The following is a 17,145-nucleotide window of genomic DNA, read 5'->3' on the forward strand; positions in this document are numbered from 1 at the left end:
AAAAATATTCTACGCGACTGAAAACAAGAAGAAATGCATTTTCTCAGCAACATATAAAATGCTTCCTGGTAATGGGCGCTGAATGACGTCTTCCACATTCAGTAATTGCCTCTTTGTAAAAAGAATACTCCTCAAGTGGATCACTTACCAGTACTCAGGAGCAAGATGGCTTTCATGCACAGAAACTCCTCTGAAGTGACTTGCAACTTCATGAAGTCCTCCGAGACTTGCCTCATTTCTACGCACAATTCATACATCGCCGACTGCTGCATGCGTGTCCTGCGGGCACACGCGCACAAGCACGCAACAATGTAATGTATTCCCGCCACAGTACGCAGGGGCGTCGACACAGTTTGCGACTGGTCAAAAACAGCGGCGTACACGTTACAGTCGTATAAATTATAAACCAGGCTTTAGACCAATTACGCCAGGCCTGGTTATCATAGGCAGCTGTTTACATGCTACTCACCCTCACACCTCTCTTTTTGGTTACAGCTTACGGGGAAATAAGTGTTGTGATTAACGGGTATAGAAGATGGGAACCAATTGAATGTGGGGAAATGCAAAAACAAATTTGCTACGCCGGAAACACGCAAATATGTTCACAGCTTCCACCCCCCCCCTCCTGAAGCAGCCTGGAGGAGAATCCTGGGATCTGCGCTTCTCCCCATTTATGAAGCAATCCACGGCCATCGTCCAAGGTCTAATCTACAACTGAGTAAACACGATCCGGGGGGGACGGGGGGGGGGGTTAAACTTCCACTCTCTGCTGGTTCCAAGTTGGGCCCAGAGGTCGCAAACGGGTTTTGATTCCTTACGCGTACCTGTACCCGGCCGCACGGGTACCCGTTCCCTACCCGGGTACCCGTTCCCTACCCGTACCCTACCCGAAATGAGTGACAAACGGTTACTCACCAGTGACTCATGGCCTACCCGTACCCGTACCCGGCCGCACCAGGGTCGCAAACGGCTACCCGTACCCGGCCGGGTACGGGTAGCCGGGTATCGGGTAGGGTACGGGTATCGGGTACCCGGTTGCGACCTCTGGTTGGGCCTCTCTCAACCTCATGAGCCGATTGTGGCGAGGAAAGCAATGGGCAATCGGCCATCGCGACGGACGTGGCGTTGTTGCTGTAACGCAACGTCTAGTGCTGCTGCATTGGCCCCCCCCCCTCAAACCTCGCGCACTCTTAGCAGGCCCCCGAAGGCAAGAGAATTTAAGGTTGCAGGCTACAAAATGTGTTTTTTTTACCATTCGCTCATTTGAACCGATTCCGTTTATTTGAACACTGACAACTACCTCGTGGTTGGAGGAGCTGAGAACATTTCTGGGTCAATGGGATCCAGAAATCCTGAGTCACCCAGGGAGGCTTGGCAGAGCTGAAGTAACATGGCATCGCTGTTTGCAGCGGTAATGCCACGGGGAAGCGCACATTTTTGCTTTTGTAGACGTCTGGTAGTGCTGAGACACACAATGGGGTTTACCAAAACGGAGACTGGAGCATGTCGCAGACTGCCGTAAGGAAACATTTCTATACTCTTTGGTTCTTTCGGTAAAGTCACGTAGTTAGAAATAAAATAAACTAACTACGTGACTTTACCGAAAGAACCAAAGAGTATGGAGGCCTGCAGTCACAAAAGCTTCAAATCAAGATTGAAACATTTCGAGTTTTGAAAAAACACACGTATCCTCGACAACTTCAACACGTTTTGAGAATAAACGCGAATGCCCAGCGTGGCTACCCCGAACGTCATCGGCAATTAAAATTTCTCAAGTAAATCAACACAAGCAAGGATCCCTCTACGATGTCCGTGACATACACAAGTGTAAAACCCAGCCTGACTGACACTCCTTCCTGAGTTTACAGAAAATAAAAAGCCCTAGCATTTTATTTAAACTGACATCGGTTGCCGAGTCTTGAATAAATGTGCCATTCAGGGGCACATTATTACAACGTGTCGGGCATAATTTGCCATAACACTTCACAAGAATATAGTATGGGAGATAGCATGGGATGTCTGAGAGAAATCTAATGTCACAAAAACAAAGAATACTAAATATTGTAATTATCTACAAACTGTGCCAATATCAGTAACAGTTGGGAATGTGTTTTCAGATATGTTAAGTAATAGAATCTATAAATAATCTATATTTAATGGCTTAAAATGTGGGGAGAAAAATACCAAGGAAAAACAGTGGCAATTATAGGATGAAATAAGGCTATCACAAATTAAAGATAATGCAGCTTCACAGGGGTGGTAAGGGAATGATTGGTGGCTTAGTATTTTTTTTGAAGAGTGATATCCTTAAGAAAGCTTGTAAAGTCGAAATAGTACTCATTATACCAAGGCCTCTTTAGAAAATAATACAATGTATGTAGAGAATTGTTCACTATCTTGGTCAAGTACCGTTTCAACGTATCAGGTCTTTCAATTGACTCAGAATGAACAGGAATAATCAGCGGTCAATGTCACGCCTCAAGTGAATTTCCAAGTGCTGAACCAACGAGAAAGTGAACACAAAAAACCCAAAAAAATGTTGCATGCCACAGAGAATAAAGACCAAATAGCGTGGGTTTTTTCCCTCTCCAAACCTTGTAGATGATGTAACAACCAACATTTGTTTAACTACTAGCTATAAAAAAGCTAGATAAATGAACACTGCAGGTCCAAATTGTAAGCAGAACACAATGTTTTCACGTATACTGACAATACGTAATGTATAATTTTTTCAGACACGCCTTTAAGCAAGCTGCTAGAGTATTAAATGTAAGAGCAACCGAAATAACTGGAACATTTAATAGGTTATTTAAATAATAACCTGTTGAAAGGCAGCAGGATGCCAGTCCACAATTTCAGATTTATTGTGCACACCCCGTTTCTACCAAAAAAAACAAATATTTGCTCTAAGTTGATCCGACATAGGATTTTTATATTTGCTAGCAAGAAAGATGAAAGTTTGTTCAACAATAATTGTGATGTGGAAGATTCAGGCTATACAAGATGAATTTGAGTTTAAAATTATAAACTTGTTGCTACAGAATATGACTTTAAGCCTTCTCTTTGTTCTTCAAATGACAAAAAGTTCATCAATTGCGATAACACAAGGTTATTAAGTCACTTAAGTAGAATTTGGATTAAATTCAAGGTGTGGTTTACTTTTGTGTATTTAGTTATTCTTACATATACTGATGTTTTAAATACGTTTAACCAATGAGAAGAGGTTTTCCCCTTTTTTTCTGGCAACAAACAGGTGTTAAGATTAGATTTGAAGTTTTCGTGACTGCAAGTAGGTGTTAAGATGTTAGAACACCAAGCTGAAACCTTTTACAAGCAAACATGTCTGCATTAACCACAATACCTGTGGTCAGAATGCAAACAAAAAACACTGATAATATTCTTTGGGTCTTTCGGTAAAGCCACGTAGATAGAACAAATAAAAAAAATTCTCAGCAGCTCTCTCGCGATATTTGTCACCTGATGACGATTGCTTGTGTTGTGATCGAAACGTCGTGATATAGTTATTTTATTTTATTATTTGTTCAATATACGTGGCTTCACCGAAAGACCCAAAGAATATGAATTCATGCAGTCACGAAAGCTTTAAGTCGAGATTTATACTCTGATAATATATGCATTGTCTTTGAAACTGATTGGTCCACACCAGAGACAGCTTTCTTTTGAGCCTAGTCTCAAAACGGTGTTAGACCAGAGGACGCCAAATGTGTGATGATATATAGAAAAGGCCACTATAAAAGAGTGGGTTTATTTTATAACCAAGTGGCATTGTGCATGACATTTAGGTGTTAATCTGTTGTGAAAATACAATACGGTATTATTTTATACATGTAATACAAACTAAAACAAGAGTATTATTCTTGGTTCTTTTGGTAAAGTCACATAGAAGGGAAAAAAATATATTAAACAATAACATTTCTCACGACGTTTCGACTGCAACACAAGCAATCGTCATCAGGTGTGAAATCCACAGCAAGAAAATTAGATTTTTTTTCCCTCCAAAATTTTCTTGCTGTGGATTTCACACCTGATGATGATTGCTTGTATTGAAGTCGAAACGTCGTGAGAATTTTTATTGGTTTATATTATTTTTTTATCTCCCTTCTATGTGACTTTACCGAAAGAACCAAGACTATGAAAGCTTGCAGTCACGAAAGCTTTAAATCAAATTTTAAAACAAGAGTGTTGATTAATGTATTGATGAGTGCCGCTAGATATTGTACATTCAACGCTTGCGCACTTGTCGTCAACGGATTGAGCCTTGTAAGTGGAAATAATAATATATTTGCTTTGAATTTTTAGATATTTACTGTCATCATTGATAATAAGATACCAATTATGCCGGAGACCACATTTCATAATGATGTATTGGTACAATTCCTGTTAACCTGTTACCTTTTATTTTTGTGTGTTAAGTGTCCAGATGAGACTCCATTTTAGACGCGATAGAAACGCAATTCTATTGCATTCTAACATTTCAAATGTATTACATTATTCACATTTCGTGTATACCAAATGAACCAGAAATGTAAAAAAAATAGATTATGTAAGTTCCAAGAACAGCACAGGCTCATGATGCGCCATTGGCGTTGATTCAGAGAAAAGAGGGAAGCATGTATTTTCAGTTTACCGTGTTAAGGTCAATATTGCTCTCAAATGTACTCAAGTGAAGACAATGTTCAATACTTAAAAAAAAACACCTGTAACGAATGACTACCACGACGCATTATGGGGGGGGGGGGGGGTATTGATACCGTTTCCATATTTTTAAATAGCACGTTTCATTCTGTTTTCGTACAAAAGGACTTCGCGTTAATGCCTAAAAACTCCCTACAAATAATGATTATAATTAAGACAACAGGTTGTCATGGCAGCCCCAGTGCTTAATGACGGCATCAGTATGAGGCTCAACTTGTACAAATCGATGCATTTGTATGCTCATCACTTTCTGCGCTCCTATTTATTCCGGTATATAACACATTAATGCACATGATATCACATCGTGCACAGCAACACAGACTGTGCAAATAATTGAATAAAATCATATTCCTTGCACAGTTGAAACAAAGGTAGTAAAAGACGTTTTTCAAAATAAAGTTTCAACATTTGCAGGCCAATCTTGCTCTGAGCGTACTCTAGAAAAACAAAATTAATAAAAACCTCCAACACAATTACGGAACCGTGCAGTCCTGTAAATGTATAAGGCGCCTTTGCGTTCGACTTCGGTATTTCACACGTGCAGAATACCCGTCTAAGAGCGACATCATTCATGGGATCGGCGAGCTTGTAGATTCAAAGTACACTGTCGAGTAAAGAATGCTTACTCATCAAAAACCAGATCAGGAGCAAAGTAGAGCAGCTTGCTGTTGGTGTGCTGGAAGGACCTCCAGCTCATGGCAAATGACATCAGGCCCATCCATGAGTACTGGATTAACACCATCTGGTCGTCGATGTGCAGGTTTCGGAAACCTGTGGGACAAAGATGAACCAACCCAAGTGTTAGAAGGATGATTTAATGCCAAAACTCGGGGGATCTAATGTTAGGGCGCTTAATGATAGCCCTTGCAACGGTGGCATGATCAATTGCACGGCCAATACAGCTGAATGAACGAAATTTAGTTATGCATGCTTATACGGTATATTAGTACGGTTGGCTACGCAAGGTGCGAAAGCAGTTCAACATACATACGTACACACGCACGCACGACCAACACACTCCAAGCAGGACAAGGAAGACTGGCGTTGCTTCACAGCACAGGGGTTCAAGCGAAGCGAAAACACACAAGCATAGGGCCACTCCCCTCCCCCCCACCCCAGTACCTGGTAGAGACTTGGCCCACTTGACAATGGACACGAGCTGCTTGTCGCAGAGGCGGTTGAGGCTCGACAGCATGTAGGCGGTGGTCTGGGACCGCGTGTTGTCGTAGCCGGACATGACCACCTCGGGCTCGATCGCCTGCAGGATGGCGATGAGCGTGGGCGAGAAGATGGGCTCTCCGGTCGGCGGTGGCGAGAACGTGGCCACGGCCGTCGAGTTGCTGGAGGGTTGCGGGGTGGCAGACGAGGTGGTGGCTGTGGAGGACGCTGGGCTGCGCTGGTTCTCTCCCTTTACCCGGCCTTGCTTCTTAAGCTTGCGTGCTGTAAACAGTGGGGTAGAGTAGTTTTTGTTATATATGTGTGTAAAAAAAACCCATAGGTGCTGATAGGGAAACGTACACAACAATAATGGTAGTTATATAATGGTAGTTTGTTCGTGTACTCTCAAGCTTGGGACAGTAGCCAATTGTTTGTATGATATATGTAGAATGACCTGCACGATTCATAAGATTCTATACATGCATGGGTGGTAATCAGTTGGATGAGGTATGAGAGTGGTTTAATGTTTCTGTTATGCTTTTTAAATTATTGCATGGTCACGTGTATGCACGTACGCACGGGCCATGGAATATATATTTTTTTACGAGTTATCAACTAACTGCCGACAGCGTTCTTGCCAGGAAAAAAATAAACACATGTCGTACACAGATGACACACTTTGAGAAAACGGCACCATTATTATTACTTGTGATTTAATACGACATTATTACGAGTCCATGTATTTCTCATGTGTTTATATGAATTTGTATTAACAGCTGGTTAACACACAATGTTAATGGTATCTCACACTGAACTGTGCCCATTTTTAGACTTGAGCTGAAGAGCGGCCCAAGGTTGGTAAGGTAGAGTAAATGATTTTCCATTGGTAATGGAAACGAAAAAGGGCAGCCGGAAAAACAATAGAATTTACAACAGAATTCCAGCTTTAGAAATAGTAGAGGTAAGACAAATGTTTTCCCTTCCCTTATGTCGAGGCACAGGGAAAACCACTCAAATGATTACATATTACACAAGGAGTTAAATAAATATAACCTCACAAAACAAACATACTACATTACAGCATCGTACGTGTATCACTCTGTGCACATGCTACACTTAGACCAATGGCTGGCATTGTTAAGCCTTGGGAGGATAGACTCCCGAGGCAAATTATTCATAGTGCAGAAATCGTGCGTACGCAAACAAAACGGATGTGAGGTGAGAAATTATTGGGCGTGGGCGTTTCGTCCAGAGTACGAAGCCGTCTCTCTCTCTCTCCACACATGGCACGGCCTCCTGAGAACATCCGGATGCACCTGTCCTTCCAAAGAACCTGGGAAACGCCACTCCGCAGATTTCCCCCCCGCCCCCCCACAACCAACGAACGAACCTCCAAACAACACAATAACCAACGACTCCCACAGTTATGCAGTGGTATCGGAGAAGTCATATGAGTCGCATGGGTTTTGTCCGAATGGCTCAGTGAGAATCCACATCCCGTGTGTCTGCGCGCTTATTTACTCAGTAATGTGCACGTTGGTGTATAAATACTCGGCTAGGGCCAGTACCGGCACTTGTTTTAAGAAACCCATTTGAGTGGATGGTGATTGAAAGCGAGAGGATAATTTTTATAAGACATCTGGTAAAATTAGGAAAATTTGGAGGTGCAGTTGCCTTGCGAATGTATTTATAGTATGTACCCAACTTTCCTGAGATATCTGAAGTGTGCTCTTCATTGTTATCATCAACCATGACCGAACTACTCCTGAATGAATAACTTCGTCACAATCCGTCACGTTTTCCGGACGCCATAATCCATCTTTCTCTCGAACTTGAGTCGATCTCATCACTTCCATCTCCATGGTGGTCATGCTCTTGGCCTTGTTCCTTATTTTGGCTGCCATTCTCATACCAGTCTTGCAAAGATAAACTATCAAAAGGATCTACGCATAGAGAAGGGGCAGCTACACCAAACTGTTACATTGTTAGAGGAGAGAAATACGCAGTGCGCACAGTTAAGCGGGTGCAACGGAGGGCAAAGAGGTGTGCGCGTTTCAACATGAGGTTGGCAACGACAAACTGACAGTAGTTAAGGGGAGAAGCGGGTGCAACGGAGGTCGAACAGGTTGGCGCCTAGGAGATGGGAGATGGGGGGTGATGATAAGAGATTAAAGGGACAACTGGCGTCGGCCTGGCGGCAGCTTAAGTAGCAGCACGTGAGGACTCGGCATGAGCAGGGGGATATAAGCGAGGGTGTGTGAGCGAGGGGAGTTGTTGCCGGGAACCAAGAGTGAAGACATCTCGGTGCTGCTGCTCCAGCCGTCAACGGGACCTCAACCCTCACGCCGTCGCTGGGCGGGTGTTGGCTGAACCCCCTGCCTGGGACAGACGGGTGAGCGGGTCTGAGCGAGCGTAGGTGAGGGCAGCGGTGGAGATGCGAAGACGCTGTGTGCAGAGTTGCTGAGTGCGGAGTTGCTGTGTGCGGAGTCTCTGAGTGTGAAGACGCTGTGTGCGAAGACGCTGTGTGCGTAGTCGCTGAGTGCAGAGCTGCCAAGTGCAGGATAAGTGAGGTGCAGAATAGATAAGAGCAGGGAGAAGTTAAGTATATGTGACCGTACAGATAGTTATCGGAGTGCCTATAACAGGTGCAAGAACAGGTGAATAAAGTGTAAGTAGGTGACTTGTTACAGCGTGTCGGTGTGAATATTTTCTGAAGACACTACACATTGAAGCAATGTGGTCAAATTGAATATTTTTCCTAATTTACTATTGCCCCATGTTCCAATACTTCCGCCAGTAGTTGCCTTTGGCTTCATAAAAATTTACTCAATCATACAGTCATAATGGCATCAAGGGAAAGGTATTCATAATATTCTCACTTCGCCAACATGGTAGCTAGACCTTCCAGTAAGTATGGAGTCCACTACTTTATACAGCAGCGTCAATGTCACAACAACCTCTCTACGGTTTTCACTTATTTACGTCAATGTACGTGTACAGCCCTTACGCCAATGCACTGCTGGACAAATACCTCTCACCGCCATGCTGTTCATGGGGGTTATTTGACCCTACATCACCACGATGGTCAGTGTAGGTTGAAGACGAGGAGCATATATATGGGGGCATAGAAGTACAGTACAACAGTGGTTTTCGCTGCACTGCTCTCTGCTGCCCACCACATAGCACAACTGCATAACTGCCTGACAACAATGTGTTCATGGGCATCCCACATCAAAGCACTATCCAGGCTAAAACCTGCTTAGCTTCCGAGATCTGATTAAATGAGACGGGTTGCATTCCCTGTAATTTGCCAATAGGCCAATGTTAGTAACCACCCAATAATACAATCCACTTTTGTTACTAACGTGCATGCTCAATCAATATTCCACAGTTAAATAAAATGCATAGTTTTAATCACAGGACAAAGAGCAAAGCACATATCATGATGGCATCCATAGTTTGATCCGTGCACCAGGAAGGACCTCGCCAGGAATACAAACCGGGCCATATCCACGGTTGTAATTACCAGCAAAAAATCATATTCGAATTGTAAATGTTGTGGGATTACTCTCCAACTCACTGGTGTGCTGAAGCATTAACTAATTGGGACGTTTTGTTCACGTGACAAGCCTTACTAATTGGATGTGGGGTTGTGGTGGCTTTAACGACACATATTTACGCGTTTTAATCCAAACAACCTTAATTATGGACAGGATATCACACATGACTATGGTGGCAGCACACCAGACGATCATGGCATCACAGGACACTTCAAGTATTTGTTCTTATTTAAATTTTCCACTCGTATTTAAAATTATAAGCCCAACACTGCCTGAAGCGGTGTCCTATAAAAAGCACTGTTGCATTTTCTCTCTGCCCTGTATACTTTACGTATTGTACATTTAATGCGCAAGTGGTGCACGCCTGTTAACTCAGCGCTGTGGGGGCGAGTGTTGGTGTGACACACATGTTGCGAAACTCCCTTCCTACGAGCATCGACGGGCCACATACACCGGCTTGTCAGATGGTGGCACAGCATACGTGGAATCTACCTGTCCCATCTGCATGGGTTAAGCGGGTTGCCCCGTCACACAAGTGCGTGCTCACACTCGTTAACTGGCTGATAACGCCTCAATATACAGAGGACTGTAGAGCTTGGGGAGGTATTTGGTGCTGGCTCCACCATTCTCCCACTCGACGGTGGTACCTCCTCGCACGACGAGCCGTTCGCTCTCTTGCAGGGCGAGAAAATAACCATGCGGCGCGTTGTAAATGTATAATTATTATTAAGTATTAAAAAATTACACTTAAAGGCTCTGTAGGTGTCTAAATCTATTACGTGTCAAGAATCTTAATGCGGTTTTGGCTTGCTATGGATCCTTCTATCCTCATTACCATGGTTCCCGCTGCTGACAACAGTAACCATGAAATCTCTACCCATGTTGAGAACTCGGTCAAAACAGTCCATCTGTTTCGTCTCATCCATACTGCACGCAACCACCAAACACCGCAGGACACGACGCTTCGCTTTCCGTTTTATTCCCCCGCGCTGCTCGACTCTTGGAATTCCCCGCCATGGTCTCTTTTCCCCCTCGCCTTTTAAATCCCCACTCAATTCACGAAACTCCGATCCATCACGACCTTTGACAGCGCCGTTTTGTTGCCATGCCGTGCGACATTTTGGGCCTGTGAAATTACTTGCATAAAAAAAACACCCAGTTTCGGCGCACAACTCTTGCACAAAAATAGGTCAAAAAGGCAGCAGGAGGCAACGATGACGGCCGTGCATATTCGCATATACGTGTGAGACGACCGCTAGGCCTCGTGTGCTGGCTTGCTTACAGCAGCTCTTGAACCGTGACCCCAAACTGCGCTCCGCCAATAAAAATGTCAGTCACGATCCCGGCACACTTACAGCTTAAGACAAGCAATAAAAGAGAACGACAGTATCTGTATTAGGGCAATTAATAATAACAAAAGCAGTCCAAGTTTGCGTGGGTCAAAGGTATACGCGTTGCCTAGTATGTTTCATATCAATAAGCATTAATACAACAATCCTTAATGGGTTGATGGTACACTTTTTAACAGCAAACATACTTTACTAGTCTATTTATACTGCTACCATAACTGGTTATTAATATCCCAAAAAAATATTTATAAATTGCTAAATTACACGCCCAATGTATGTTTTTTTATGTACCTAAGTAAAATGCTCTAATTACAGACGCAATGCTGCTCGTGTAGATGTGTGCCAGCTTTTACAAACGAATGTAAGAAAATGGCCGAAATTATACATTTCTTTGACCCGTTGGGAATTCATTGAAACTTTAAAAAAAGATATATATATACATTCACAAAGAAACGTTACGAGTTGTTAAACTGTCCGTAATAACGTCAGTCTAGTTTATAAGTGTGAGAGCACAGTGCCATAATTCTGTGGGTCTCGGGATTGCTCTCTCTTATCCCCTCTTCACGGTCAGTGGCTCCACAGTTCCCAGTGCACATAGGCACACATCCATATTTTGGCACGAGCACGACACACAGACCGGCTCGCACAACACAAGCTGCTGCTCATACGATCACGTGCCCGTTGGCATCGAATGAGATCACCGACGGATGCACGCAATGAAGGCTTACGACCAATCAGACGGGTGTGAGTTATTCTGTCTCTTGAACAGATTAATTGAAAACGATCCAAGAAATATAGTGCGGATTCTTCGGCCCAATAAATTTACCTGTTGCTGTGATATGGAAAATATTTCTGCACATTGACACAGCATATATCCCATACCTGTCAACCTTTTATCAGTGCCTACCTTATTACAGACCAATTCAGACCTTATTGGTCACCCCGTGCTCTTATAAATCTCAACGTTCATCCTACAAAATCCCATGACAAGGGAGAAACACAAACAAATAGACAAAAAAACATTTCCCCGTACTGAAACGGCTGTTTGCCGAATGGACCTGAAAACTCAATTTCCCAGTACACGAAAAGGGGTAAACTGTATGGGTTGACCGGTATGATATCCACATGCCTCTCGCTACAGACGTAGCTGCTAGTTACATGCCAACTCCAGTTTGCCAGTGATCCAGAAAAAAAAACGTTGAGAATTTAAGCCCTGGGTTGTAAGAGTTTGGTAACAGCGCCACACCGTTATGGTTTATGGGAAGCAATTCCATGACTGTATAACTTACACACATGTTAGAGAATTGCATAAATATATATAGTACAAACAAACTTTATACAGGGCACCACCTCAGGCAGTGTTGCACTTATCAGATTAAGCATCCATAAATGTCTTGGGACTAATTCAAGTTCGACACCGTACATATTTTTGATACATTTGCATACACAGTGGGTAATCGGTTGCCACATTCATCCCTACATGAAGATGACGGAGCATATATTTGTGTTGCAGGATAGAAGAGGCTAAGTACTACTACACAAGTACAGTTTTCGTTCAGATTAAACTTTACATATTACACAACTTTCGTCAATACACAATATCACAGCAAGATACACACATTAAAATAATGCAATCAGCAGAAATGCATGCCAAGCAGAATTAATTACAGGACATAACTGACGAAGTCAATCAACTAAACTGAACTTTTATTTTTACTTTAACCAGGTAAGGCCCACTGAGCGATACAGCTCTTTTTTCAAAGATGTCCAGTGGGGTCGGTCAGAGTTCAATATATTTAGAACGCTCGATTTAGCGTTGGATAGAGCATGCCTGTTGCTGATTATAGCAATAGCATGCTTTCTGTTCAGTATACAGTGCTTAAAGGTATTTTTTCAAGTAGAGCATTACATTATTTAGACACATGCCTCTTGTGAGAAATATTTTCAAGCCTGAGATCTGTTATGAAAGCCAGGACGCACGTTTTAATTGGGTGCAGGGGGGTTTCAGGCAATTTTATACTTTACTTTTAGAAGGTATATATATAAGGGAGTACATTGGGACTATTTAGCACTGCAATAGAAAAGTGTGCAAAGATACGTGGAGAGGCTTGCGATGAAAGACGGACGAAGGAGCGCCGTGGATTTCAGAACATTTAAGAATTGAAGGCATCGCCTTGACAATTACAATATGGTGACAGGTTTTTACCCTTTCAACTGGTACAAAAACTGACACCTTTATACAAGGCATCATGTTTGCAATAACCACAACACAAGCAGTCAAAATGCAAACCAGATGACGCCTTTTGGCGTCATCTGGTCCAACACCAATGGAGACTGGGCTCTAAGAAAAGCTGTCTCGGGTGTGGACCAATCAACTTCAAGGACAGTGCATATCATTATCAGAGTTGTTTCTTTTTGTTTGCATTTTGACTGCTTGTGTTGTGGTTATTGCAAACATGATGCATTGTATAAAGGTGTCCGTTTTTGTACCAGTTGAAAGGGTAAAAACCTATCACTATATTTTGACACTGGTAAAGGAGGTCTCATAATGTAAATTACAATATGGTAAGAGGGGATAATGACTCATGGGCGAGGGTAAGACAGTGGCAGCCAGGGAAAGTTAAAGAGAGGAGAATCCCCACCGTGGAGATGAAGTGATCACATTTCTATCCCTGTCATGTCACCAATAGATGATTAAGAGAGAGAGAAAACACACGAGCAGAGAGAAAATTATGAATTCATGTCTCGCACTCAACGCAGGAATTGCGAGGCTATTTGCAGTACTTTAGATCCGTGAAAGAATGTCATAGTTCACGGTTGTAGCTATGAAGTTTCTTCAAGAATAAGAACAAATAAAAGGATGCATCATCGTATTTCAGCGAGGTCATCCGTGACGCTAAGCGATACAACATTTTCCGTCCACGTGTATTGAAGAGCTTTTGTTTGAAACAGTCATTTTCTAACAGAATATCGCTATTTTCACATTTCATGGACTTAAAAAGTAGCCTTCTGCAAGTTTGATTATTTTCCACACGGCACATTGCAGCACATAAAGCAGCGTTTATAACGGCCTGGACAATGTCGCATCCAAGCATGCAGCCATGGTAGTTTTAAGGCCTCAACGTCGACAACTCTGAACGTGGGGGCATAGTTGACATTCTATAGACGACTTAATGTATGCACTGCCCGTGCCATCAGACATCAGAACTGTACTGGGTATGGTGAGGGTAAATAGCTTACAAGACAAACAGGAATGTGGACTCTTGGTTGTATGTGCCAAAATGGATGTCTGCAGCCCTTATCAATCACGATTTGAAGTATGTATTTCAACAACACCTATCTACGGGAATTGTAATATATTTCACGCAATGGAAATTCCTGGACCATACAAATGCATTTTGCGATGTTCGAGCCTTGTCAAAGGGTTTTTAGTCGGCGTGTACTGTGTTTTAGCAGGGATCATAGTTCTAAGTGTCCCCATGGAATTGGCTTTGATCAAAAGTTTTGGGTTAAAAAAATTAATGGGAATAAAACAATCAAGATTTTCACTTCACGTAAAATTTGTGTTGCGCCGTGTTGACGCGTTTGTGTTTCAACCTTTAAGGGACCATTCATATACAATCGCTGACCCTTGGCAAGGCCCAAAAAATAATAACCCAACAACAACATGGCACAAACCCCCCCCACACACACCCCACAAACAAAATCGCTGGCTCCCGATTCTCCAAATTTGCAGCAATAACTTGATTTCTAAGAAAAAAAAATTTCCTGGATAGATACAAGCAGTGGGAGTATTTGGTATAAGGGTTGCCCTCTGTTTGCCAAACTAATGCCATAGAGAGCAGCGCTCAGTTCCCACCAATCATTGTGAAAACTAAAATGTAATTCCTCCCTCCATATCAAATCCTCTATTGGAGCGTGTGTGGCATTGCGTTTGATGAAGTCTCCCTTTTGGTGCAAACTAAAAACGAAAACACATGGATAAGAAAAATGGTGACCAATAACAACAACAATGTTTACAGAAGACAATATACATACACAGCGCATTGTCAAAAAAAATCACATTTGAAACAAGTGTGAGAACAGAAGACAAACGCATTACCCTTGGAATAAAAATACAAGATGTCACAAGCCATATCAGGACTACGTAGAGTCTTGGGATGAGGCTACATTAATACACGTTCCAAAACGATAAGCAGACAAACGCACGAGACGATATTTGCAGAGGTGGCAATCGATAGACAAAACACGGGATTGTAATGACAGCCGAAATTTGGAAAAGGCATTAAAGAATTATCACCGAGGAGCAGGAGGTATAGTAATGAAATTAGGAAACACGAGGGTGGGAGATGGATTGCTGCTGCACAGGTGACGAGAGCTTTCCGTGCCACTGTGAGCAGTGCCCAAGTCGTTGAATTGCACACTGCCATCCAAGATATTTGTACTCGCTGTTTGGTTTAGTAGCATGCCAAGCACGCCACATTGCTATGCCCGCTTGCGTTACCGACAGCTTAATGTGTTAACGGGAGCCCAATTCGGCGTGACCTAAAAATTTATGGCCAAGTTTCTAAGGCTACGGGCCTATTATTTAACTTCGACTTGGATCTTCCCGATTAAACTTTCATATTTGAATACAAAAAAGAGAAGCGAGAAGAATGTACACAGGTTTGCGTTGATGTTCACGGTAACTTGGGAGAAAATTGCACAACACGTATTGCTTTGTGCTTGCGTTATAGTGCACTTAACACAAGTTGTAGGTAAAAAAATAATCTACGCGTTAATCAAATTTAAATGCTATTATCAACCAATAAAGCAGATTGCTTAGAAGCCTACACATGTGCAAAAACAACGTTGCTTTTCACATTCTTTCTGCAAGACTGTGCCAACTAATAACTGTGCTTCCACAGATATATATATGTTCATGCGTGAATGCATTTCAAATGTGGCATGAGTGGTTTACTCTTCCAGTGACTCCATATACGAGGAAGCAGGTAGTAGAAAAATAATACAGCAATTCATTTGCCTTTGAAACGTGCATTTTAATCAGTGGGCTAATTAAACGTATTTTAAAAGATACAAATGAAGGGCTAATTGAGTTAGCACTCTCAGGACTCCCCTTGCTTGAGACAAACAATGCCCACGTTTTTTTGCAGTCAATGTGTGCAGAGCTACAGTACACGCCTACGTTGTGCACTCGCATGTCCCATATTTTTCCAAAATAAAGTCTAAAATAATGACTGCAATTTAAAATGTAAACCGAACAGAGAAACGTTTTGGTTGCGAGCCTCCTTCAACCTCAAGCTTATGGCAACGCTTCCTGTCCACATGTGAAAAGCCAAACAAACATGGATAATTAGCCCATTCATCATCATCGTCGAAACACGTGATCCATCCACTGCTGGATGACGGTGTCCCCATGTGACTGTCCCCCACTTCAGTCTTGCAATCTCACTCCCACACGCAAGCAGACCTCATGGCTCTGTCCTTGATGGTCTTCCTCTTGGATCTTGTCTCTCCTATGGCGACTATTCCAGCACAAGTCAGTCCATGGTACAACATTCCTTCTCGTGATGAGTCTTGCCCAATCCCATTTACTGTCCTTAACGGTTCAATCCGTTTGCCGATCCACGTCTTCCTCTGTCTCTTAGGGTGCTTTACAACATGAACTGCTGTGTGCTTCTATGAGTAATTCCCATTTTTCGTTGTATTATTTCAAGCCTTCGTTTGTAGCAGACTGCTTGATCGCATCGATTTATGCAAAAGATCAAGCGCCTTTTTTAAAGAATGCAAAAGCCAAGCCACGATGGCGAGATGTTAACTGCCTCGCCTGGTATAGAGGTCATGGGTTCGACCCCTATATACAGGAAAAGAGCTCAGTGTGGGCCTTACCTGGTAAGAAAAAAAGTTTAGTTTATAATTTTAGATATTATGGTGTATGATATGCCTTTGTCTTTTATAGAATCCGATGAGGCATAAGTATATGGTTAATAGTAGAAACACACCTATTTATTTATATTACTGCATTGGATATTCATAGCAGCAGTTTGTTTAGCAGTGTAATAAACTAAAGGAAGTATACACAACCTAAGGTCAGTCACATAAGTAAGCTCACTGTGATAATCTTTATCACATAACAGCGAAAGCTCCGGATAATGACAGGAAGACACGCACATCATATGGATGGGCATATAATATCGTCAGGTAGTCTACGACATAGTGGACAGCATGCTTCGGTAATGCATTCGAACATTACTAAACTCCATGCAGGACATGATCATTTAAACTCTTCAAGACTGCCGACTTTGTAGCTATATCAATAAGCAGAACGTTTACAACAATATCGAGTATGGATCCGAAAGGCC

The 17,145-nt window shown here is 42.5% G+C and overlaps 1 protein-coding gene across 4 annotated transcripts in view; it reads right to left on the reverse strand.

The window, feature by feature from the left end:
* NR3C2 (nuclear receptor subfamily 3 group C member 2) overlaps positions 1-17,145 on the reverse strand; it is a 91,780-nt gene that overhangs the window by 33,285 nt on the left and 41,350 nt on the right. For all 4 annotated transcript variants that reach the window (XM_078863217.1, XM_078863216.1, XM_078863219.1 and 1 more), the window contains 3 exons: positions 5,839-6,156; positions 5,343-5,487; positions 149-279 (listed from right to left, as the gene is read on the reverse strand). In XM_078863217.1, coding sequence (XP_078719343.1) covers positions 149-279; positions 5,343-5,487; positions 5,839-6,156 — 594 coding nt within the window. The remainder of the gene's footprint in view (positions 1-148; positions 280-5,342; positions 5,488-5,838; positions 6,157-17,145) is intronic.

This window comes from Lampetra fluviatilis, chromosome 15, assembly GCF_964198595.1.
Source record: "Lampetra fluviatilis chromosome 15, kcLamFluv1.1, whole genome shotgun sequence".
Taxonomy (NCBI): Eukaryota; Metazoa; Chordata; class Hyperoartia; order Petromyzontiformes; family Petromyzontidae; genus Lampetra; species Lampetra fluviatilis.